We start from the raw sequence: 25,553 nt of genomic DNA, 5'->3' as shown, positions 1-25,553 counted from the left end.
TTCAAAGATTTACAAATTAATTATTTTCGTCTTTCAAAAATTTATAAATTAATCATTTTTGTCTTAGTTATTTGTTAACTCACATTATATATGACATTTAGTATATTTAATTAGACGCTGAACAAATATATTTATAAAGATTTATCAATTTAGTGTTATCAGCTTATATTAGGATTATAGTTTATATAATTTAGAAAATGGATTAGATTTTCATAAATATAGTCAATTAAACATGTTATGTATTATGTATGCTATCAATTAATATTTTATATCATCAATCATTGACGGGAAGTATTAATTGAGTGGCGGAACAACAAAAATGATTAATTTATAATCTTTAAAGGACTAATTTAATTGATAAAATTTTCAAAGACGATTTTAGAGAATAACTCCTCTTTTAAAACTAATTTGACCATTAATCCTATTTTTTATAGAAAAGTGTAGCACCATTGATATTTAACCATTTCGGATTATATGGGTTATTTTGTTTTTGTGGCACTATTTGAATTTATGGATATCTATTTCGTTCTTACTTGCTCGAGGTGCGGAGAGGGGTTTTGGACGGAATGGAATTTTGTGTAGGTCTCTTACCCCATATATATATATATATGAGGTAATGACTAAATCAGTATCCGAAAGATTTAAACGTTGACATTTTGGTACCTGATTATTGTTATTGACAAAATGGTACCTGAATGTTTTAAAAATTTGCCAAGCGTATCCTCGTGCTTGCCGGACCATGGCTCCGGCGAGTAAGATGCTTACGTGTTCACCGGTTTTTGCCGACAAGAGAAGTTTATTTTGAGTTGGAATTTGTAATTAAAAATATTATTTCAAACCCTAATTCCTCCCCCTCCCTCATCGTAGCCCCTTTTCCCTTTCCCTTTCTCTCCTCATCGCAGCCCCCTTCCTTCTCCCTCCCTCTCATATCATCTCATCTCATCTCATCTCATTTCTGCAATAAAAAAGAGCAACAATCTAATATCTCAAAATTCCATCCTTTCAAAGTAACTACAAATCAAAACTTTTGATTCTCTCTCTCAGATCAGAGAAGAACAGAACGAGAAGGAATAATGGATCTAGCACTAGAGGAGCTATAATTCCTGAACATCTTAGAAATCTATTACCTTTTCTTTCTCTTCACCTTCTCTCTCCTCTCCATCGCCGTCTTTACCGTCGCGTCCCTCTACACCAACAAAGCTGTCTCCTTTTCCTCTATCGTCTCTGCAATCCCCAAAATCTTCAAGCGTTTGTTCATCACTTACCTCTGGGTCACGCTTTTGGGTGTGTTGGTCATTGTGAATTTGGTGGGATTGTTGGTGCAGAACGTTTTTTACTGTTTGCAAGAGTTACCATCACCAAGGGATTGATAAGAGTGCTGTGCATGATCATCTTAGTAAGAAATTTGGGGGGTTTGTAGGTGAATTTTTTCGTTTTCTTCTTTTTTAATGTAATTGATGGAATAGTGTAATACATTTGGAAAGAAACACAAATGGTATTGGTTGATTGTAATTTAAATTGTGATATTATGTTTTGTTGTGCATGCTTCTATCTGTGCCTTTATATGATCTACGATGGGAGGGAGAGGGAAGGGGGCAGCGATGGAAAGGGAAAGGGAAAGGGAAGGGGGCTGCGATGGGGAGAGAAAGAGAAGGGGGGGAGTGTGTTGGGGGCTGCCACGGGAATGGAAGGGGGCTGCGTTGGGTAGGGGAGGGCTACGATGGGAAGGGAGATGGAGGGGAAATCTGCGTTGGGGAAGGAAGGCTTAGAGCACCTATAATGGTGAATTCCTCTTTTACTTTTTTGTGACACATAAGAACTCTAACCATTGGAGCAGAGAATGAATGAGTTCCCGCACAGGTCTCAAAGTGAGGGAGTTCCTCTAAATAGGGACTCAAGTTAACCAATAATAATTTGCCATTTGGCAAGTTATTTTAAAAAAATAATAATATAAAATCTGAAATAATTAAATAATTATATTAAATAATGAAATAATAATTAAATTAGTAATAATTATAATAAAAATTATATTAAATAATTATATTTTTATTTAATTAATAATTTATATTAATTATTTAAAAAATAATTAATTAAATTAAATAATTAAATTTTTATTTAATTAATGATTTATATTATTATATTAAATTATAATTAGTTAAATTTACTTACATTAAAAAATAAATTTAATTTTTACACCTTACAAAATAATTCTTAGTTGAGTTAGTTATTTTTATTTTTAAAATTTAAAATGCTAACGATATTATTAAAATTAGCAATTGTAAACACAAAACTATAAATTAGTGTAATCTCGAATTATATATTGTGTATTATTATTATATATGAATTTATTTAATATTAAAATCTTTTAATAGTGAATTATTTTTAAATTTATAAATTTAAATAACATTATTAAAAAAATTAATTACATTAATTTTAAGTATTTTAATTAATTAATTAAGTGGGACCACAACAGGGACTAAAGTTAGTTCCTCCTAATGGAGAAGAGAGAGATGCTTTGAGTTCCTATTTACCGTTTATAACGCAAGAGCTGATGTGGAGTTACTTTTTATGACAGGTGGGCCATAAATAGGGACTGTGATGAGTTTCCTACTAGAGATGGTCTTAGGGTTTGGGGGGTGATTTGCCATGTCACCAAAATACGGTGGCCATGTCAGCATTGTGTTTGCTGGAGATTTGCTCCGGCGAGTTCGAGGACACGCTTGGCAAATTTTTAAAACATTCAGATACCATTTTGTCAATAATAATAGTCAGATGCCAAAATATCAGCGTTTAAATCTTTCGGGTACTGATTTGGTCATTACCTCATATATATATATATATAGAATAATTAGAAAAATAATTAATAATATTATATTATTTTTATTTATATTTATACGGTGATAATTATATAAATTTTAAAATATAATTTTATTTGTTAAATTTTAATAATTAAAAAATATTTATTATAAAAAATATTAGAATTTTATATAATTATTGAATAATAATCGAATTAATCGATTCAACCAATAATCTAGTAATTAAATGTTTAAATTAGTAATCCAATAATTCAGTAAACAATTGGTTCAATTTTAATGACTATGATTGGGACTACAAGTATACTAGTTGACCACTAGATTAGTAAATGAATTATTCAATTATATGCACATCATGTAGTATATATACTAAGTTTTAAAATTTTTTGGGGGGTCATGGTGTACACTTGCCCGTTGCCCCCCTTAAAACCCCGCTCTGTTCATAGATGTAACACCCTTGCCTGACCTATAATTTTTTTTAGGGGTGTGCAAAAAAACTGGTTTTACTGAACTGAATTAAAACTGAACTGAAACTGTTTTAAATAAACCAATTTTTTTAAATAAAAAACTGAACTGAAACCATAGTTTGTATGAAAAACCAGTTTATTAAAAATCAGTTTTTATGATTCAGTTTAGTTTTAAACCAAATTAAAACTGGTTTTATTTAAACTCCAAAATTAATTTTACATACTCTTTTTTTCTTTCTCCCTTCACTCTTTCTCTCTCTCTCCTCTTTCTCTCTCTCCTCTCTCCCTTCTCTCTCTCTCTCTCTCTCCATCTCTCTTCCCATCACTCTCTCTCCTTTCTCCCTTTCCCTCTCCCTCTCCCTTCCTTCCCCTCTCTCTTCCTGTCTCTCTCCTCTCCCTCCTCTCTTTCTCCCCCTCCCCTCTTTCCTCTCTCTCTCCCCCTTCCTCTCTCTCCCTCTCCCTCCTTTTCCTCTCTCTCCCCCCTCTCCCTCTCCTTCCCCTTTCCTTCTTCTCTCTCCTCCCCTCTCTCTCCCTTTTTTTCTCTCTCTTCTCTCCCTCTCATTTTTCTTCCTCTCTCTCTTCTTCTCCTCTTTCTCCCCCTTCTATCTCCCTTCTCTCTCTCTTTTCCCTTTCTTCCTTCTCTACCTTCTCTCTCTCTCTCTCTCTCTCCCCCTCCTCTTTGCCTCCCTCCTCCTCTCCTTCTCTCTCTCCTCCTCTCCAAAAGATGCCTCATTGTTAGCCAAGGCCTTCCGAAACCACTCTTCAAGAGCAGTACCAGCCGTCGAGTCCAGGATACTAGGATCTAACATATGCCAAATTGCCTTTGATCGTTCACAGTCTCTAAGACAATGCTCCATAGTCTCGTGTGCCTTGTTACATCTCTTACACATATCTGAAGAAGCTAAATGCCGCTTGAATCGAAAGGTCTCAGTTGGTAGAGCATCATGTAAACCAAGCCATATAGTAAATTTGAACTTCTCCGAAATGTTTGTATTTCACAACCAGTTCTAACTACTATTGGCATTCCAATTTAATGTTTTCTCTAATAACCATCTATAACCCTCCCTTGCACTATACTTTTTTGTTACTGCAGGCCACCACTCCTACTGTGGCTCCAACTCAATCTAACTAGGATATCTCCCACCACAAATAAACTGCTTAATCTCATGCGGAATAGGCGTGGTAAGACTATCAACCTCCCAAGATACCCCTTTCCACAAGTCAACCACTATGAAATCTGATTCAGAAATATGCACATAAGGAACAAGGTTGCAGAGCTTACCAAAAGGAGTCCACTCATTGTACCAAACTGATTTGTGGACATCCCCAATATTCCAATAAAACCTTTCCTTGAGATGCTCATAGGCATTAACAATGTTCTTCCAGGTAGTCGATGAAGAATTTCTACTGTTTTCGTTCATACTAGATTGATTCCTGAGATATTTATGCTTCAGAACCTGCATCCACAACTTCTCACTATTATTTAGACAATCCCATACTAACTTTCCTAGAAGCGCCATGTTAGCACTGGAAGTATCCCTAATACCCAATCCTCCTGCCCTTTTAGGAGTTATGGCGACCTCCCACCTGACCAGAGGCAGCCCTTTGCTGGTCGCTTGGCCTTTCCACAAGAACTGTCTCATCAAGTAATCAATTTTATTACATGCATACTTCAGGAGAAGAGAAATTTTCATTTCATGAATCGAGATAGGGGCATAACCGATTTAACAAGACAAAGCCTCCCTGCCTTATTCAGCAGACATCCTTTCCAACTGGAGAGCTTCCTCGAAATTTTTTCAATAACCTCCTGAGCTGTCTTCCTGAAATTTCTGGCATGACCAATGTTAATTTCTAGGTATTTACCCAAATCATTACAAAATCGGATGTTAGAGATCCCTGAGAGAACCTCTTTTCTCCTCTCCGACACCCTCTTGAATCACTGGGCCTTTGACTTATAAAGATTTACCTTCAAACCTGACGCTCTAGAAAACAAGTCCAGGCAATGCATAACCTCTATTACTTGAGCTTTCGATACCTTACAGAAAGCAAAAGATCATCTGCAAACATCAAATGAGAGAGTCGTGGTCCATTTCTAGAAACCGCTACCGGGTTCCACAAACCTTGGAAAACTCTATGAGAGATAAAGCAGGCAAGCATTTTCATACACAGTACAAATAGATAAGGAGATATGGGATCTCCTTGCCTCACCCCTCTTTTTGGATTGAAATTTTGGAGTCTGTTCCCATTCCACAAAACTGCTAACGAAGAGGAAGTCACACAATTTAATATAAGATTAATGGTAGCCTTTGAAAATTCAAACCGGACCAAAATAGTTTTCAAAAAACGCTAGTCTACCATGTCATAAGCTTTTTTCAAATAATAATAATAAATAAATAAATAAATAAGTTCTTAATTTTTTAATTTAAGAATATATAAATTTTTAACTAATTAATAATATAAAAATATTTTTGATTTTTTAAAATATAAATATTTAAATGTGAGTATTTAAAATATATAAAAATAAATTAATTCTTAAAAAAATTTAAATATTTTATATTTTAAAAATTAAGAAATATTTTTATATTTATAAATTAATCAAAAGCTTTTTTTTTGGTTTCTCATCAAAAGCTTATTTAGTGCTTGTTTAGACGTTATTATTTTGATTAAAAAAAGATCTTTTTTTATTTTTTAGCGTGTTTGGCAAATTTCTAATAGTAAAAGTAAAAGCACTAAAAAAATAATTTTTTTTTGAAAAGCTGTAATTTACATCTTTTTTTAAAAGATATTTTTCTCTTAAAAAAAAGATGTTTTTTATGTAATAAATAAACAAAAAAAGTACTTTTATATTATTATATCTAAACATAATTGATAGATAAAAAAATCTTTTTACATGAGATATTCAAATATAAAATTACTTTTACTTTCCATAAAATTTTTTAACAAAGGATAACTCAGAAAAAAAAAAAACTTTTGTTAGAAGCTCCCAAACAAGCTCTATTATCCTCCAAATAAGAAGTCATCTATTTCTCGTTTACTCTAATAATAAGGTACTTAGAAGGTCATGTAAATTGTAAGGTAGAAGGCGAAGGAAGGGTGATGCTTACACGCGCGCTTGCTTTTGCGTGACTTAACTCGCAATCATTCTCCATCTGCTTCTCAAGCAACACACAGCAGAGCCAAAATCACAGATCCTCCAATCCTTCAACGCCAAAATCCTTCGTTTTTTTTATGAAACTTGAAACCAACCCTAACCCAATCCCATATACTCCTTCACTTAGGTCACAACACAATTGCATAATCCCCTTTCTCGATCCAATTTTCACATATCATATTATGTTATCCTTCTAATGTGATCGTTTCAGCTTCTTCTCTCTCAGATCCAACTTCTCCCTTTTCAGCTTCCTTCTCTTCTTAATCCGTTTCCTGTGGCAAACTAATTAACAGGTGTTTTATTTATTTATTTATTTTGTTGATTGATAAGTTAAATTAATTAGTTTGGTTCTGTATCTATTTATTTATTTATTTTTTGTTGTTGTTGTTGTTGTTGTTGTTGTTGCAGGGGTTTAATTTAGTTGTTTTATTGGGTACTGAGTTTGGATTGATGTACAATGCAGAGAACTCGTAAAGCTCTTCTGTTGGAAAGAGGAGCTTTTGATTTAGAAAAGCCTAATAAGAATAACACAGATGGGAGCAAACAACAACAGTTGTATAAGGTTTCAATCTCATTGGTATTTGTTCTCTGGGGCTTAATCTTACTCTTCAGCTTGTGGATTAGTGGCGGCCATGGTTACTCCGGTATCTATCTATCTATCTATCTATCTATCTATCTATCTATCTGTGTTTTGCTCTGTGCTTGCCCCATTTTGCATTTGATGTGAATCACTGTACATTGTATTGTAGGATGGAAATGTTGGTTTTGGTTTATATGGCAATGTGACATTTTTGGTATTCCTTGTGATTGAACTGAAAAGAAGTTGCTAGCAGGAGGGTGGGAATTATATAAGGGGATGGGGGATATCTTGGAATAGGAAGGAACCAGGTTTATGACTTAGGAGAGTGTTGAGTCTCTCGAATACTCAACAATAGGAGAAATTTGGCCTCTCGAATTGCGAACACATTCTACTGCTTCTTGCAATTTCAGTGTTACAATTTCATTTTTATAAATTCAGAGAGCATTTTCTTGTGCAATTATCCCCTATGAATACCAGGTTTGTTACAAAACATTCTCGTTGTTCTTTATTAACAAGCATGGGAAAATTACCTGTTGAGAGCCAACTTCTCCATTTTGGAGTGAAATACCTTTTCCTGGTATAATCCTGTGTCAACAAGCCTGTAAGTGACCCCAATCATAAAAGGTTCAATTTATAATAGTTACTCTTTACTGGCCACCAAAGCAGCTTCCAAGTTTTCTTCCTGCAATAAAAGCACTGTGATTCTGAGATACTGCCCCTCAACTGTTTTAAGTGTTTAGCCAATTTTTTCTGTTTCAGGATAAAGAATCTGATCAAATGCTGACTTTAGTTTATTAGTATATGTTATTAACTGCATTTTGGGTGTAAAAAAAATAAAATAATGTTTATATACCCTGTTCATCATTCATTCTCATGCATCCCTTTATTTTATTTTATTTTTTTTTCCTTCCCTTTCTCTTATAGGCTATGATAACTATGTTGACATGAAATTCTGATAAATTTATAAATGGTATTGATTTTGAAGAACATCCACTTGGTGTATCAAACTGGAATGAAGATAAGCATGGACAGTGTAAAATATCTCATTCTGCTTTTGATTTTTTTATCAAAGCAAATGATGCTTACATTTCTTCTGAGGCTATACATGGTGTTGAGTCACTCCCCAATGAAGAGAGCCGAGATTTTGCTGTAACTGATCCTATTAACAAGGAAACTTCTCATTCTCCTGCTAGAGAGGAACCTGTATTGGAGAGTCATCAATCTGCTGCCAAACTTGAAGAAAATTTAACTTGGGATGTGCCTCTTGGTCTCGATGAATTCAAAAGCAGAGCAATTAGTTCAAAAACTAAATCTGGCGGTAGTCCATCTGTAAGTGTAATACATAGAGTGGAGCCTGGTGGTGCTGAATACAATTATGCTTCAGCAGCTAAGGGTGCAAAAGTGTTAGCTTCTAACAAAGAAGCCAAAGGTGCCTCTAATATCTTAAGCCGAGACAAAGATAAATATCTTCGAAATCCATGTTCTGCTGAAGAGAAATTTGTCGTTATTGAACTCTCAGAAGAAACCTTAGTAGATACAATAGAGATAGCTAATTTTGAGCACCATTCTTCCAATTTAAAAGCTTTTGAACTTCATGGAAGTTTGGTCTATCCAACGGATGATTGGGTTTTCCTTGGGAATTTCACAGCCTTAAATGTGAAGCATGCTCAAACGTTTGTTCTTCAGGAACCAAAATGGGTGAGATATCTTAAATTGAATCTTCAAAGCCACTATGGTTCAGAATTTTACTGCACACTGAGTGTAGTTGAAGTTTATGGTGTGGATGCTGTTGAGAGGATGCTGGAGGATTTGATATATACTCAAGATAATTTATTTGCATCTGGAGAGGGTAATGGTGACAAGAGGACAGTATCACTTCATCCTAACCCTGCTGAGAGTGAAAATATACAACAGAATGCTTCCGAGGGGATCTACTCTGACCCTGCTTCAGATATCTCTTCTGCAAGTCATGGAACTGTAAATAGTAATGTTCCTGATCCGGTTGACGAAATCCGTCAGCAAGTTGGCAGGATGCCTGGGGATACTGTTCTCAAGATTTTAATGCAGAAAGTTCGTTCTCTAGACTTAAATTTATCGGTCCTGGAGCGGTATTTGAAAGATTTGAATTCTAGATATATCAATATTTTTAAAGATTACAGAAAAGAAATAGAAGAAAAAGATATACTTCTACAGAAGTTCAAAGAAGACGTTAGGGAACTCCTTGAACAGCAGGATATTTTGGTATGTTAATTTCTGTCTGGATTTTGTTGCCAACATCTTCATTTGGTTATGTAAGGTCATTGTTCAACGTAACTCATTGAAATTTAACTTCCTCCCCTTGCAGATCAAAGAGGCTAGTTATCTAAATACCTGGAAGTCCCATATTTCCATACAGATGGATCATCTTCTCAAGGACAATGCTGCTTTGAGGTAAGATCTTTTCTTTATATGCTTTTTCTTAGTTAGCCCACTATAAGATGCTAGCTCAGATTTCATAATTGGCGTACTTGAGAAATCTTCAAAAGTAGTTTCCGTGAATCTCCCTGCCTTGGTCTTTGTATTAGGGTTCTAGGAACCAGATCGGACTTGTCACTTTGGCCAGAAAATTAGTGAACAAGCCGCGGTCACCTAAACCTAAGCACAACCAGCCAGTTATGGCGCAAAAATGTGAAATTTTTAGTAATAACATGGCAGCTTCAGTCACATACTGCAATTTTATTACTAATCATTCAGTATTTCAGCCTTACAATAATTGAACAATCACAATGTTCAAACCTACCATTTGTACAAAGTAGATTGAACCAACTATTCCCTTCTTTTAATAAGCCTTTAAGGAGAGCAAATAGTTATTTTATCTATATTCTACAATAAATTAAAAGAAAGTTCTTCCAAAGTGCTAAAATAATTTGGGTGTGAAATTACAGTTTTTGATAAAAGTAAAAAATTTTAAGCATTTATTAAATGCACTACATTGTAGATAAAAAATTGAGAAAAAGAGAAATAGGTTCCTAACTTTATAATTCGAAGACACGTAAATCCCTAACTAATTAAAAATAAAAAAACATCCCTCACTTTTTAAAATGCGAGACATTTAGGTACCTCTATCCAAAATTATATAAGGACAAATAGGTTTTTCATAGGGACTTAGATGTCTCACATTTTAAAAAATGGGGGATGTTTTGGTATTTTCAATTAGTCGATAACTTATTTATCTTGTTATCTTCAAGATAAAAGGTCAGGACCTATTTGTCGTTTTCTCTTAAAAAATTTGAAATCATTTTTGTTCTATTTGTTTGTTCTTCTTAAATATTTTCAAAATAAATTATTTATCGTTATTATTATGTTTAAATTTTGAGTATTATGCAACATAGTTTTTAGGACATGTGTGTATTAAACTGTGATTCAGTTCTTTTAGATTTTTAATTTTTTGTTTATTTTTAACAATTTTCAGATCTGAGGTTGAAAAGGTCAGGGAGAAGCAGGCTTCTTTAGAGAACAAGGGTGTAGTGGTCTTTTTCATTTGTTGTATATTTGCAATGGTAGCTATATTACGGCTAGCTCTGGATATGACTGCAAGTGTCTATAGAGTTCTAAGTGTTAATAGAACACTTCATTCCATGAAATTTTGTGATGGTAGGTATCCCTGGTATCTCTTATTGTTTAGTTGTAGTGTTATTATTTTCATATTAACTTTGTGATATCTCATTTTTGAAAATATATTATTTTTGTGTTAGATGGTTAGCGAGAAGGCTGCTTCTATGTTATTAGACTATGGTTTGCTTTCAATTTGATTGGATGCAGTTATCATTAAGGTTATAAATAATTGGCTAATAGATTAAATAAGCATAAACCAATCTTTCAAGTTAAGATTGAGTTGCATAGGGGTCGGGGAATTAAACAATTGGATTATTTGAAATAATTAAATAGAGAATGTTTAATTTCAAACTTCCTACTACTCGCACCTGCTTTTTGCTGATGGCCTCCTTATTTTTGCGGAGGCCACTAAGAAACAAATGCGAAGTATAAAAGAAACTTCATTAACAAACACTAGTTTAGTTATTCGTTATTTTCATATCTTAGCAAGTTTGAAATGTAGTTAGTTGATAAAAGTTATACCAGGATTGAACACTAGTCTTGAATATACAATTTTTTGGTACGGTCATTACACATTCATGTAATTTTGTATCTAAATTCATCCAAAAATTCAATACCATTAAATGAAATATGAAATACATATGTCCAACACGTTCGAAATCGCTCTTGCCCAACGCTTCTTCTCACGTTTACGCACGGAGCGTCGTCTTCTTCTTCGCCTTCTTCGCATTCCTATTCCTCCTCCTTTTTCGCGTTCATTCTTCTTCACGTGTTTTCTTCTTATCGTCATTCTTTTGTTGTTGTTATTGTATTTTTTTTGTCTTTTCCTCATTCTCTCTGGTGAAAAAGCAGTAGAAGGTGAGGAGAAAGAGTTTTGAATTATGCAGAACAGAAATGAACCAAACATGTTATTATAGTGAAACAATTGTATAGTACTAAATAAATGGAACATTATCCATTATATAAATTCAAATTCGAACATCTTTTAACATAATGAACCGAATACGTACTCATAGTGAAACAATTGTATAGTAACGAGTGAACGAAACATTATCCATTATATAAAATCAAATTCGAAGAAACGTTCAAAAAGTAAAGAAAGCGTTGAAATTGAAAAATACAAATTTGATGTTGAAAGAATTTAAAAAAGGACAAGAACCGAGGGAAAAAAAGATATCTTCGAAAACCGATACTTCTTCTTATCTTTTTGCAAAGAAGGGTAAGAATTCAAAGAATATCAACGAAACCGAAGATAAAAAGATATTGGTATCGAAGAAATCCCTTGTAACAATTATTTTTATTTTAGACGATAGAAGCGGCCGTTACGATATATAAAAAACGCTCAGCTTTCTGCATAATTAACTGAAATACATACTCATGGTGAAACAATTGTATAGTACTGAGTGAACGAAACATAATCCATTATATAAAATCAAATTCGAACAGCTTTCTGCATAATGAACCGAACACGTACTCATAGTGAAACAATTGTATAGTACTGAGTGAACGAAACATAATCCATTATATAAAATCAAATTCAAACAGCCTTGCCTACAATTTACAGATTATCAATTCAATTCAATTCAATTCAAATTAGCAATTGCATTCCATTCAATTCGATTCAAAATTGAATAATCCAAACTTCGTCAGTTTGATTCATTTCAGAAGAATAATCCAAATCGCTCTCATTCAACTGATTTATTTGAAGTTGAGTCATTCATTGTTTCGATTTAGAAGTGCAGATCGAAGAAGAAAATGAAGAAGAATAGGAAGAAGATAAATGCAACGTAACCAGATTGAAAGAAGAAAACGAGAAGATGAACGCGACCAGAGGAGAACAACGAAGTCAATGCAGATCAATAAGGAAGAACGCAAGTAGACGCGAGCAAAGAAGAAGGTTTATTGAGCAAAACTTTAGGTTGCAGCACGTTATATATAGCGCGTGTTAGACAAACGAGTGGGTGAGAGAGGGGGGAGGGAGGGGAGCGCGTCTGGCCAATATTGCTTGGATAACTTGGATGCATTTTTTATATGGATGTAATATATCAACTCAAAATACATAAATAAAAAATTCTTCGACTACATATTTATTGATATTTAATTTTAATAAAGTCTGGCATAGATAATTTTCACTATATTCTATTGTAAATTAATAGTTAAATTGATAAAATATATATCTCCTATTAACATTTATATAGTCTGATTTTGTTTAAATTAATATCAATATTATTCAATCCTAACTCATACATAGGAGGAATCCACTTACACTAAATGTGACTTACACCATCCAATCACTTTTTCCTTTATTTTATTTATTTATTGGTCAGGAATAAATTGTTATAAGCAATCAGTTGCTTTCATTGTTGGTAGGGCATGGTTGTGAACCTTTTGAGCTTGCTTTTAACCATTACAATAAAAGATTAAGGAAAAAACGGTAAACATTGATCTCACTTTCCAAGTTTGGTAGTTGATATAGGAAAGGGATCTCCATAATCATTGGAGTTTGAACTTGGACCCTCTGTGATTAGGCAAAAGAAGCATCCTGGCAATGAGCACAAAGGGTATTGAAGAAACAGTCAATGACAAGGCCCAAACCCCTTCAAGCACAGGCAAGTAAGAATGGACATAAGTTTATATTTCCCTTCTCAAGATGAAAAAATGCTAAAAGGAGAGAAATAGTGTACGACTGTACCTAGACCAAGCACATACTGACAAAACGATACTTAGTGGAAACATTTGATTGGAATACCATATGATCATCATCTAATTATAAATAAGTACTTCAATTTTATCATTGACTTATCAATAATATGTCATCAATTGCCATCGTCCATCTGAATCATATATCATCCTGAACCAAAGAACAAGGCCTTTTAAACAAGATCCTTCGAAATCACTTCATCAAATGCACTATTTTAACCATCTATATGTTAACGTCCAAAAAAAAAAAAAAACATATACGTTGCAATTGAAGTAACGTCAGTACCATTTCATTCATGTGTCATTGGCAATGCAGCCCCTGATATCATGGTGCTGCATCTGATCAGATCACAAAATGAAAACGTGATCAAAATCGAAAAGAAAATAAACCCCCAGAAATCATCGGAAAGATTTCAACACAAAATAAAGCCTCAAAAGAAATCCATTAACCCCTAGAAGATTATAAATGTTTAATAAAAGGATAATGCTATGGTGAATATGAATATTGGGCGAAGAGTAAAGATTACACTTTTTGCAATAGATAAAAAAAATACAAAAATTAAAGACATCATGTACAATACACTACTTTCAAAATATAACTACAATCTTCACTCTTCATCAAACATAACTCTTCACCAAATAAATTCTCTTAATAAAATGACATTCGGCACTGCAGTCTTTTAAAAGTCCATTTGTCCAAACCAAATCTTTTGGGTGTTATTTTGGTGGTTTACTAGACAAACAAAAATACCAAAACGAATGATGAAGAACCGGGAAACAGATCATCCCCATTGTATTAGAATAATGCATACAGTGGTCGTTTAAACGAATCCGAGACGGGGTATCATTTTAGTAATTACAAGCATAATAATACAGTTTGTTCATCCAAAAAATAAGTGCATTCTCAACTAAATTTCTTTTAAAAAAACGGCTAATTAATAAAAGCAATGAAAGAGAAAAGAAAGAATTTTGAGTAGAGAAACATGACCGATGCATTCAAGTCCACCCTGATGCCAAGCTTCAAGAAATTGAGACAAGACCCAAAAACATACACTAAATAAGCTATAGTCTTCTATGTACACACATTTCTCGACCTAAATTATCCTGCAGAAACAAAGAATTGTGACCTTAACCCTCAAAGGTATGAATGGGGCGAGAGCAGTCTCACCCTCCAAAAATGTATCAAAACACGAATCGTATGGTCAAGTGGTGGCCAGTCAGCCATTTGTTAAACTCTGTAACCGGAAGAACCTGGAGGAGCAGGAGGTAGTCGATTAGGTGTCCGTCGACTGCCAGAGTTTGCACCAGAGTTTACATCACCATTTTGTACAGGATCAATATGACCATTGGATGCTGATCTCAGTGAACCACTTCGGCTAACAGGGCCATTGGCAGCTGCATCAAAGGCTGATCTCCAGTCATCACCTGGACCATTGCTTCTTGGACTAGGACTACTATCTGTAAACCAAAAACCAGAGCAAAAAATGAAAAAGTAGTGATTAGTCAAAATAGGGAGATTATAAAGCAGGACGGATTTGGTTTCACTAGAAAATAGGCCTAGGAGTTGGATTCTCTTAAGGTGCAAGATGCAATTTACAAAGCAACATAGGTAACCAGTCCACTAGCAAGACATTCAAGAAAGTGAATTCTATGTCAGAATCCATGATTCAGCAAGCAAATTCTTGATAGCATCCAATAAAAAAAGTGGCAATTTTGGGCACTTGAAAAAACCCCAAGGCTGTTGCACTTAAAAAGTTTACCAGTTGACCACAAATCAAACATGTAATCCGTTTAGAAGACAGCAGACACACCTGCACTACCATTTGACCAACTTGAGGCAGCAGCTGCTCGATTGTCATGAATACTCAGTTGCCTTGTCAATTTTGACAGAAGTGAAGATTGTTTCTGGTAGCGCTCTCGCCTGCTCTTGACATTTTGATCTTCTAGAAGCAACTGCTCAATCCTAGCAGTACTTTGAGCACTAATCATGAAAGATACTTAAAAAGTTTAGTGCAGGTGAAGTCAAAACAGCAATAATTATAAAATCATTGTTGAATTCTACAGAATTGTAACATCCACATGAGAGAGAGTGAAAGAGATGCAAGCAAAGAAAAACCAGAGATAAATCATTTTCAGGAATTGAAAAGAAATACTTAATGATATTTACATTATTTTCAAAGTTGAATTTAACTAAAACATAGAGGAACCGCAAAGGGGGGGATCTTCAGATTTTTTTTTTTTTTAAATGACATCCCTTCAAAGATTTGTAGGAACAAAACTGACAAACAGGGAATGAATTAATGTTAGGAAAGAAAAACAAATGTGAAAGCATTAAAATATTTCTGTACCTGACAGAACTATATAATTGATTCAGCATGTCTTCTTTGGCTTTCTCAACTTGGCAGAGGACAACAGCCTGCGAAACAATCATCCAGAATTTGCATCAAACATAAACATTGACAAATCTGAGAGGATCCACCAAATATAATATGGTAAGACAAAAGCTCACTTTTGGAACATTAGCAGCTAAACTGTTTAAAACTGCTTCAACATAGCCACGAACTTCTTGAGACATCCATCGTAGTTCTTCCTCTGGGTCAGCAGGTCTTCGGGCCATTGTTTCCTGAGATGGGACATAACAAACATAATAGTAGCCAGTCAATAATCACAGTTTGAGGATTGGCATTTATTCAGTAATTTAATTCCAAAATATCTGTATCCAAACCCTTGCCTCTGCCCATCCTTCTCTGAAGTTCTATACTGAAAAGTTTGTTGCAAATTTTAGTCAGAAATGAACAAATTTACAAATAAAATCGTTCTTGATTTGAAATAGATTAGATTCAGGAGCATGGAATGTTAGAGTTGGTCATGTCAGGTAGCATGGCATCTGGGAAGAAATAGTTTACCAAAACCCAAACACAGTGTGTCAAGTTAGTCAGTTTCTTTACTTAGCAAATTCTGCTCTCCACCCTTTCTCCAGAGTCCAGACCATGTTATCAGTTTTGGAAATGTAAACGATAGTGAGTTTGCTGCTGTCATCCAATCACTTCTCCACTCATCCATTTGCAGGCATGAATCCATATTTTTTTGTATCGGTTAGTTTCAATTCATCAACTTAATTCAACAGAACATGTTTTATGGCAAGGGGGCTTATCAAGCACTCAATCATTTTACAGCATATTCCAGAACTTACTCACCAAGGAACCATCAGAGTGGCTATGCCTCATAGATCCACCCTCGGATGGTAATCTTATTTGTCCTCCCTTAGCTTTTATAACTTGGCTTATCTTATTAATCCATTCAACCTTATCAGCAGCGCTTTCAGCCTTCAAAACAACAGTACTGTGGGCTGCAAGAGAACAAACATATCATAATTAAACTATTTCAATAAGATTCAGATATGAATATATTATTGACAGCTATAGGACAGGAGGAATTACTTTTCAGAACAGTTTTATATGGAACTCTACTAGTGATTTTAAATACAAGGGTGACTTTGCTAGAATCAGCTGCATTGGATTTCTTGTCCTTTGAACTTTTAGACGGCGGATCATCTTCATCTGATGCCTCTTCAATGTTACACTCCTGCAGGGGAATTTAAATTAAATGACATCATAAAAATAAAAAGCAATTGTAAGTTTATGAAAACTATTGGTTATGCCTAGCTCTCTACTTCCCACAGGCTAACATCACTGTATCCTTCCATAATTATGTAGATAAGGGTAAGAATATGCCCATAGTAAAATATACGCACCCTGACACAGTAGTAAGTTGTGGTGCTTAGAAATGATGAATGTGCAGAAGTAATAATAGCACTACATACCTCTAACGTAACAACACCACGAAAATGCCTTTCCTCTTGTTTTTTGGTGTACCCAAGCTGTAAAGTGAAAAGTTGAAGTATAATAAAATAAAAAATAACCAGATGTAACACATTGAAAAACATGATAAATGTTTGAAAATATTAAGAATCAAAATACATGAATAATAAATAAATAATTAAATAGGAGGCAGAGCTTGGCACTATATCCCTCAAGTCATAATCCTATCGCATTTTTCAAAGATTTCCATAATCTTTTTCTTTTCTATCTAAACACCAATAGCAATCATGGTATCCAGATCTAAATATACTTAAGGATCAAATCCCATTACATTTAGGGTGGTGCACTCCAATGTAATGGTTTGATGGTACTTCTCAATTTTACTAACTTGATATTCTACTTTTTCACATGTACCGAGTTAGTACACAAATTCCGTTTAAGATTTATATAAATAAGAATTTCATTAAGATTTAAGGAATAAGAGTGGGAAAACTTAGAATATAATTAGCAATATTTTTAGAAGCCTCAAGATGCTCCTATACTTCTTGGGGAAGGTATTAGCTATTGTGAACTCAATGCCATATTAAGTCAAGAATGAGTCATCCTAGATGTGTATATTAGAACATCTAGGAAAACCTTTTGTGTTTTCAACGAAAGGCTTATCTGGTTAGAAACAAATTTCAAGAAGAAATAGGCAGAATTTTGTGAAGATGCAGAAAATTATTACTACGTATAGTCAGGTTCAAGTGGGAAATATTCAAACAACCTGCATATCAACAAGACAACACAGAATAATTCAATCAACGGAGCCAGCATGTACAAACCTTTCCTGTCTTCTCATTTAGAACAAACCATCGCCTGCTCCAACCATTAGTTTTGGCACTTTTCTTTAACAAATACCCTGAAAACAATGTATAAGATTCAACATTTCAACACACTCTGGATTTGTTTTAAAAAAAAAAAAAAGAAATATCAGAAAGTGAGAAACTTTAATAACAAAGCCAGAATGCATGCAAGGGGGGATCATTGAAAAAAGATTATTCTAACTACAATTAACAAGACATTTTTAAGGGGAAAAGTATCTTGGATAACTTGCCAATTGCCACAAATACACTGTATTTTATGATATCAACATTGGTTCACGGGATTCAAAATTATACACATCAGATCAAAATCTTCTAAACCTATAAATCAACCAGATAAATTGAATCGCATTTATATTGAACCAAACAAATTCAGGTAGAATAATCATATGGACATCTTTTTCTTTTTTATTGCTCATCCAGAGATGAAACTATTAACTATAAGCAGCCACATTTTAAAAATAAATATATTGCTAAGTGCCCTAAGGCACTCTTTAAGGAACAATAAATTGAAGATACTTTATAGAAAAATAAAATTTTTAAGCGAATGTATCAACATTTACAAGACACTTAGCACTTTTAAATCCTTTAGAGTGCCCTAGATAGCAAAACCTATGAAAGAATACAGACATTAAAGCTCCTACATTATAAACTCCATTAAAACATGTTTACAAAAAAATCATCACTTAAATATACAGCATATGACTTTTACATAATTGGTAGATCTACTAAACAGGGAAGATGTCATTCTATCAAATTTGAGGAAGTTTCCTACACACAACAACTTAGAGCATGTTTCTTTCAACAACCTAGGGAAGTACTTTACGAATTAAGTTGGAAGGCTTTGAGAAAGTTGAAATAATTTATTTGTGTTTGGTTAGGTTACGTCAAGAGAATGCTTCTTGTTCAAAAAGCGATAGAACAAAATTACTTTTATTTGTTAATATGGAAATAATAGTTGAGATCCTATCTTGAAAGTACCTCCTAGAAATGAATAGTAAATCCAAGAGCACCTAAAAGTACCTTTAGTTGCTGGAAGAGTAGAGTCAGTTGCAGGAAAAACAAACACACACGTTGAACACTATACAAACTCATTTTCATTTTTCAGAACTTGCTTTTGGGATTTACAAAATGCAAACAACACAGGCACTTATAAAATGTTTCAGAGTTTGGACAGGAGGATGTTTCTAGTAGCATAAAGCATGAAACAAACCTGCAGTTATTTCTCCTTCAGGACCTGCAGTCTTCAAACCAGAGCCTTCTTGCCCTTCTTTCTCTCCCTGTCCTGATTTGTCCTTTTCCTTCTCTTTGTCCTTCTTTTCATCCTTCATTGATTTCATGCTTCCACCAGTTTGAGGACTACTGGCCTAAAATAAGTTAACAAGTAACAGAATTAATCCAACAAAGCACAATCAAAATTGCAAAATAACAATCCATCCTATACCATTATCAAGATTGATTTAGAGACCACTAACCCGGTTAAGAATAGATTGTTCTACATCTTGCCCCTTTTTTGAGGATCGACCCCCCTTAAGTTCTTCCTCACGGCGTTGTCTTTCCATCCTAAGGTAAATGAGAACAATTACTAGATATAAATTACGAAGATACCAAGAATATTTTATATGCAAGGGGCGAAAAAAATATGATGGTTAAATTTTTGTTTCTTGAAATACAGACATGTAAAATTTACAGTGTTAGACAGGAAGCTGATATATTCAGAATCCTGTCCTTTCCCATGTTATCATGGTGTGGCGAAAAATGCAAATAACAGAGAAAGATAGCACACGGAGCAGATACTCCTTGAAGGAGGAGAGAATCGGTATCCACACGCGCGCGCGCACACACACACAAAAAAAAAGGGCCATTGTATCCAATTTACCTCCGTTGTACCAAACGAATGAAATGCTGGGGTGGCACAAATGCACGCTCCATATCAACAAGTGCAACCACCATTTTCTTTGCTTCATTTTTAAACCCTTCTAGTGCAGCCGTAGCAATTGCCACAACCTTTGAAAAGAGGTATTACAGGGTTATTTAAAAATGAAAGGGGAAGTCCACTCCATATGACAGGACAGAGTTCAGAAGGGAAGAAAAGAATAGAGGAACCAAAAAGTATGACATGTAAAACAAAAATATAAAGTAGGAATGAAACAATGCCATACCTCCCTCTTGAAAGGTGGGTATCTTCCTAAACCAGGTGTAGCATTGGCAGAAGCGGAAACAATATCTAGTAAGACACGATGCACCTAGAGCATAAGGCCATGGAATCTTCGTTAGTAGGTAGAAAACAGAGGTGAAGAATTTCATCCAGTGCTATGTATAACATGGATAAAATATACTTTTTGTTCCAAACCCTGACGTTTAACTTGATTTAATTTTGTCCCAAACATCTAAAATAAATTTCAATATACGACTATTGATAATATTTTGGTAGTCAACAAGTGGTCAAATATTCTTTTTCCAATTTTACCCCTCCATATACACATCATTATCATCAATTCTCGTTCTACACCCTCATCCCACCACTCCATACCCCCCCTCCAGCCCCACCACCACCCAAAACCCAACACCCCCCCCCCCCCCAAAAAAAAAAATCTCACCCTCACCACTGCCATGGGCAGTGGAAAATAGGATTGGCATTTGGAAGAACAGTCTCGCATTGGACTTGGGAAATGACACCCACCCACCCACCCCCCCCCCTTTTTTTTTCTCTGAAGACAACGACCCTCACCTTCAAGGCTTTACCAACATCAACACCATCAACTCCTATACTACTCTAACACCACCAACGGAGTGAGATGGTAGCCCTCCTCCAATGCTTACAACCCGAATGCCATCAAAGTCATCAACACCCGCTCCCTCCAGGTTGGCCACATCAATTGCACCGTTATCGCAATCAAGACCATCATGCCCCCACCAACCTACCCTGCCAAATTCACATTTTTGTCCCTATCCCTTCTTTACCCACACTCATTGAACACATCTCCCAAACCATCCCACACCTCATAACCAAAATTGACCACTTGCTTACCATGTCAGACTCCATTGATATTGAAGAAACATGTGCCGATATGGGGTTGAAGAGTGTAGACGAGATTTTCAGGCTTGTTGATGGGAGGTGGATGCAAGTGGCAATGGAGAGGTGAGGGTGGGGGGGGGGGGGGGGGGGGGAAGAAGGGTGTTTGATTAATGAATGATGATGATGTGTACATTTGTTTTGGTTTTTTTTTTTTTTTTTTTGGGGAGGGGGGGGGGGTTGGAAGAAAAGAAGAATTGACCACTACTATCAAAAAATTAAAGGTAGGAAGTATAATTGAAACTAATTCTAAACATTGGGAGTATTTTTGAAACTTCTCGAAAAAAGAAACAAAAAGTATACTTTATCCTTATAGGAAAATACCTCAAATTAGTCGCAACTCAAATTCATTGTACATATTCTACACATAATTAAACAAATATACCTCCTCCACGCAAAGACGTGATGGTTCTTTTGCAAGCTCCAAGACCCCTTTAATTAGAGATCTCAATCCCTTTTCAGGTGAAATAAGATATGGCTGATAACCATCTGCTTCTAACACAATCTGATACCAGACAAATTGTTGCAGTGAGCAACAAACCCAAAAAAATAGAAGAATAGAACACACGGATTAAAAAACAGTTTTCAATCTTACCCTCTTTACATTGTTGATATCGAAATGTCTATCTAGAGGTAATTGCTTCATTCTATCAGGAAATCTTCCCTCAAAACAAGCAACTACTTTCCAACCAGCTCCCTGGCAGATAAAATTATATTAATTTTGGGGAATAATGCCTCAGTTTCTAAAGAAACAAAATAATAAAGAAAGATTCATTAATACAAATTGAGAAGCAATTTGTCATTAAATGCTTATTAATTACAATATATTCTACTTGCAATAACAAATATAGCATCAATGGATGCTACACAATACTATCTTTTCCAACTAGAATAGTAGAACAATGATAATGAAATTCTTGAATGCATTTTAATGAAATATCCCCTTCCTCATATCCCGAATCTCTCAATGTTAACCTTCATAAAACAGGATTGAGCCCACAGAAATGCTTTTCAATGGACAGCAGATATGCTGTGGCATACAAAAAATAGATGAAGGTATACAATATTTGGCAATACAGAAACAGCAATACAAATACTATACAACATAAAAAAAAAAAACTTCAAATTCAAACAAAATATATAATCGTGACAACATACCTCACCAGTGGTAATGTGCTGTAGAAACCTATCCTCAAATTCACGGCAAAGTTCCAAGGCTATAGCACGTGTGCCCTCTGAAGTGGAGACCAATGACTCACCAAGCCTTGCCAATTCATCCTGAACTATCTGAGACTTCCCTTGTAACCTTTTAACATTATATCATACAAAACATATTAATGGAGTTCACTTTCTAATAACTGGCATTTGCAAATGTGAAATTTATTTGTAGAAAGCAATTATGCGGTAAATGTTTTCCCTAATAACAAGAACACCAATCACATAATCGCCAAGGTAGTTATGTGAGTGGATTTTAATACTATTTTAGAGTTTGGACATTGTCTAGTGAACATCTCACAAGTAGGAGGGAGATTGCTCAAAAGGTTACAAAAATTTCCACCATATATCAGAAGCAATAAGTACAAATTAGAGAATTCAAATCATGTCTATAAAAAGGCAAAGATACACAGTGGCTATTGCAACTACAACAAAAAGAATAATTTAAGTTTCGTTTTTAAGCAATCCAATCCTCATCAATAACTTCTAAAAATCACAAATCATTTAGCTTTAGACAGTTATACACATTGTAAACAAAATAAAGAAGTTACTAAAAAAAGATTATGGCTTTACATAAATGACAATAAACAACAAGCATCAATTTTATTGTAAAAGTCAAGCTTAGGTTCCAGTAACATCAAGAACCAATAAAATATGATATTCAATAAGAAAATTTCATGTTGCACCACATGGAAATTACCCGGAAAGAAGGTTAGGGAGCCGAAGCCGCATACGATTCTGAATCTGCTGTGCTAGAGCATCCACTAAAGCTATCCTTCCAAGCTTATTTTGCGGAGCTCCAGTCAGTATGGACTTGAGGCTTTCACTCTCCGCTCTCCAAGCAGTTTCTAAAGAGTTTTCAGCACCAGCAGATCCAGACTGTGCTGTAGCTATTGAAACTGATTGACCAATCAAAGCAACCCATGGAATATCTGATGCTTTTGCAGGACCCTGATTCAATAGGAGTGCTTGAACTGCAGCCAGTGACTTCTGATCATTTGCAGCTTGATCTATTTTACTAATAACACCAATGGTTCTGGTACCTATGTAAAATTAATTTACTTATTTAGTGTACTATTGGTATCAACAGCAAACCAAAAATTGTAAAAAGAAGGAAAAGGTTTTAAGGAGCATAATTCCACAAATTGCTATGTAGCAATATTCTTAAGGGAAAGTGAAAATAGTACACCTTCTCCATCATATTCCTTTGCAACTCTCAGGGCTCGAGAAGATGCGACTTCAGGTGCTTGAGATGCAGGTATAATAACAAGCAAAATGGCATCATTGTGCTCCGCATATTCACTAATCTATACATTGAACAAAGTAAGCAACATAAGAATATCAACACTGCCAGATGAAATAAATTACAGAAGCAATTAGCAAATGAGGCCATCCATTACCATTGAATCATCCATGATGCGCTGATCCAACCCAGGTAAATCAAGCAACTTCAGAGGTGGTGCTGGGATGGAAAGGCATTACAAAGAGTGTTAAGATGCAGAACAAACTAAAAGGGAAGAAGGAGGATAACGGCACACTAGAAACACTCCCCCCCCCCCCCCCCCCAACCTCCCCAACCACCACGAAAAAAAAAAAAAGAAGGAAAACCGATGCAGCAGGTTCAAAATCTCATACAAGCCAACTACCAGTAGTTATCTGATACCACAATTAAGTACGCAGACATTGCATGCAACACCAAGAAACTTTGAATTTTCAGAAAGCTACATCAATCTCAAAACAAATCACACTGAACCAAATTTCCAATGTTAGCACAGAGCTATGCATATTACCATCACACTTGCCAAACCAATGAACTTTGATTTCACTAGTTCTAAAATAACAGCACATAGCAACCAACAATAATCACAAATGCCAGATCACCAAACCTGTACTCGTCCGCAGCTTCAAATGTATCTGATCTCGGCTCTTGCCAGAAGAGCCCTTACTCAGTCTATCCTGCAAAGAATGCCTCAAAGCACCTGCAGCAGTGAAAACAAGTAAAACCCCAAATCTGTACAGATCAGAAGCTTGTGTTCATATGACTAGTAAGAGCAGAAACGGTGACGTTCAAAAATCAAGCAACGAAAACACAAAACGAGAGAAGAGAAGAGCAACTAACTTGCGGAGACTTGCTGGGACTTATTGTCGATCTGCAATATAATGGATTTGCTACTCAAAGCAGTGTCTCGCTGAAGATCAATGCATATAGGAGCACGCGTAGCTCCATTTTCACCAGTAGGCTGAAAAAAATTAAATAAAAGTAAGAACCAGCTCCAACTTCAGTTCAATTTTACAATCATAGGTAAGGGATCGAAGAGAGCGTGAGAATTCGAGCTTACCAATACGGGATGCCCAATCAAACTGTTCAATACAGCGGATTTACCAGCACCCTACAAAATTGGAACATGAGCGCACACACGCTGAGAGAAGATAAAACAACGTCGTATTCAGAAGAAAGAAAAAACATAGCTGCTAGAGGAATATGAAGTTCTCTTTTTTGGTACTCACAACATTGCCGAGTGCTACGACGTTGAGGAAAGTGGAGGGCCTTCTAGAAGATGAAGCGTCGTCGACGTCTTCGTCGGCGAGTAGCGCCGCCGCTTGGCGCATCGAATCGGCCAGCTCCGACAAGTCCTCGATCGCAGCCATCGATCACTCGAAAGCACCCAAGGTTAAAACAAAGTAAAGACCCTTTGAAATCAGAATCGAACACTTGACGGTTATATATTTAGGGATCGATCGAGATCGAGATCGAGATCGAACCCTAGTTTGCGATCTGCGAAGACGTTTTCCGCTCAGATCTCTGAGTCTTCTCCCTCTCTGTAAGATTTCAAGGAACTTGGGGTTTGCTTCTTCTAACTAAATAAATTGAAGGTAGATTCTCTGAAAATTCAAAAAAGTACGCAGTCGCTCTCTCTCTCTCTCTCTCTCTCTCTCTCTCTCTCTCTCTCTAAGCGTCCGCGTTTTGAAATGGTTGTCTCGGTGTCGGACTTCTCAGTCGTCTTTGTGACGTCGTTTTATTTTGAATTGTGTTCTGTTTTTAACTTTTAACTCTAGACATGAACTTCAGTCCGTGAAGAAAAAAAATAAAAACTACACTACATACCAAGCAGTTTTCATTATTTTTATTAGAATTTATTAGTTTTGGCTATTAATTAATTATTAATATTTAAAAATATAAAATAAAATATATTATTAGATTATTAAATTAATAATCTATTTAAAAACTTTTAATTATATAAAATTAAATTAAATTTTATTAAAAATTAAATT

The 25,553-nt window shown here is 35.0% G+C and overlaps 2 protein-coding genes across 2 annotated transcripts; one reads left to right on the top strand and one right to left on the bottom strand.

The window, feature by feature from the left end:
• Positions 1-6,298: 6,298 nt before the first annotated feature.
• LOC107613708 (SUN domain-containing protein 3) lies at positions 6,299-10,744 on the top strand. Its single transcript, XM_016315817.3, has 5 exons — positions 6,299-6,724; positions 6,840-7,075; positions 7,997-9,252; positions 9,356-9,441; positions 10,463-10,744. The coding sequence occupies exons 2-5, from the start codon at positions 6,889-6,891 to the stop codon at positions 10,707-10,709; spliced, it is 1,776 nt and encodes a 591-aa protein (XP_016171303.1). The 5' UTR covers positions 6,299-6,724; positions 6,840-6,888; the 3' UTR covers positions 10,710-10,744.
• A 3,324-nt stretch (positions 10,745-14,068) lies between these two features.
• LOC107612766 (dynamin-2B) lies at positions 14,069-25,339 on the bottom strand. The gene is made up of 22 exons (XM_016314497.3): positions 24,789-25,339; positions 24,620-24,670; positions 24,400-24,520; positions 24,167-24,259; positions 23,681-23,742; positions 23,470-23,587; positions 22,981-23,323; positions 22,224-22,371; positions 21,661-21,762; positions 21,451-21,570; positions 20,152-20,235; positions 19,869-19,996; positions 19,465-19,552; positions 19,203-19,356; positions 17,951-18,027; positions 17,129-17,185; positions 16,746-16,890; positions 16,503-16,654; positions 15,815-15,928; positions 15,654-15,721; positions 15,117-15,286; positions 14,069-14,763 (listed from the first exon to the last, which is right to left on the bottom strand). Exons 1-22 carry the CDS (start codon positions 24,927-24,929, stop codon positions 14,534-14,536), a joined length of 2,766 nt encoding a protein of 921 aa, XP_016169983.1. The 5' UTR covers positions 24,930-25,339; the 3' UTR covers positions 14,069-14,533.
• Between the last annotated feature and the right edge of the window lie 214 nt (positions 25,340-25,553).

The sequence above is a fragment of the Arachis ipaensis genome, chromosome B8, assembly GCF_059453495.1.
Source record: "Arachis ipaensis isolate K30076 ecotype BB chromosome B8, ASM5945349v1, whole genome shotgun sequence".
Taxonomy (NCBI): domain Eukaryota; kingdom Viridiplantae; phylum Streptophyta; class Magnoliopsida; order Fabales; family Fabaceae; genus Arachis; species Arachis ipaensis.
This window is presented reverse-complemented; position numbering and strand designations above follow the sequence as displayed.

Excerpts from the sequence above, each read along its gene's own strand:
- LOC107613708 (XM_016315817.3), top strand. The coding sequence starts at position 6,889 with ATGCAGAGAACTCGTAAAGCTCTTCTGTTGGAAAGAGGAGCTTTTGAT. Across the intron at positions 7,076-7,996 it reads TGGCGGCCATGGTTACTCCG|AACATCCACTTGGTGTATCA; the intron begins GTATCTATCTAT and ends TTGATTTTGAAG. Across the intron at positions 9,442-10,462 it reads AAGGACAATGCTGCTTTGAG|ATCTGAGGTTGAAAAGGTCA; the intron begins GTAAGATCTTTT and ends AACAATTTTCAG.
- LOC107612766 (XM_016314497.3), bottom strand. The coding sequence starts at position 24,929 with ATGGCTGCGATCGAGGACTTGTCGGAGCTGGCCGATTCGATGCGCCAA. Across the intron at positions 21,571-21,660 it reads ATATCAACAATGTAAAGAGG|ATTGTGTTAGAAGCAGATGG; the intron begins GTAAGATTGAAA and ends GTCTGGTATCAG. Across the intron at positions 19,997-20,151 it reads ACCCACCTTTCAAGAGGGAG|GTTGTGGCAATTGCTACGGC; the intron begins GTATGGCATTGT and ends CTCTTTTCAAAG.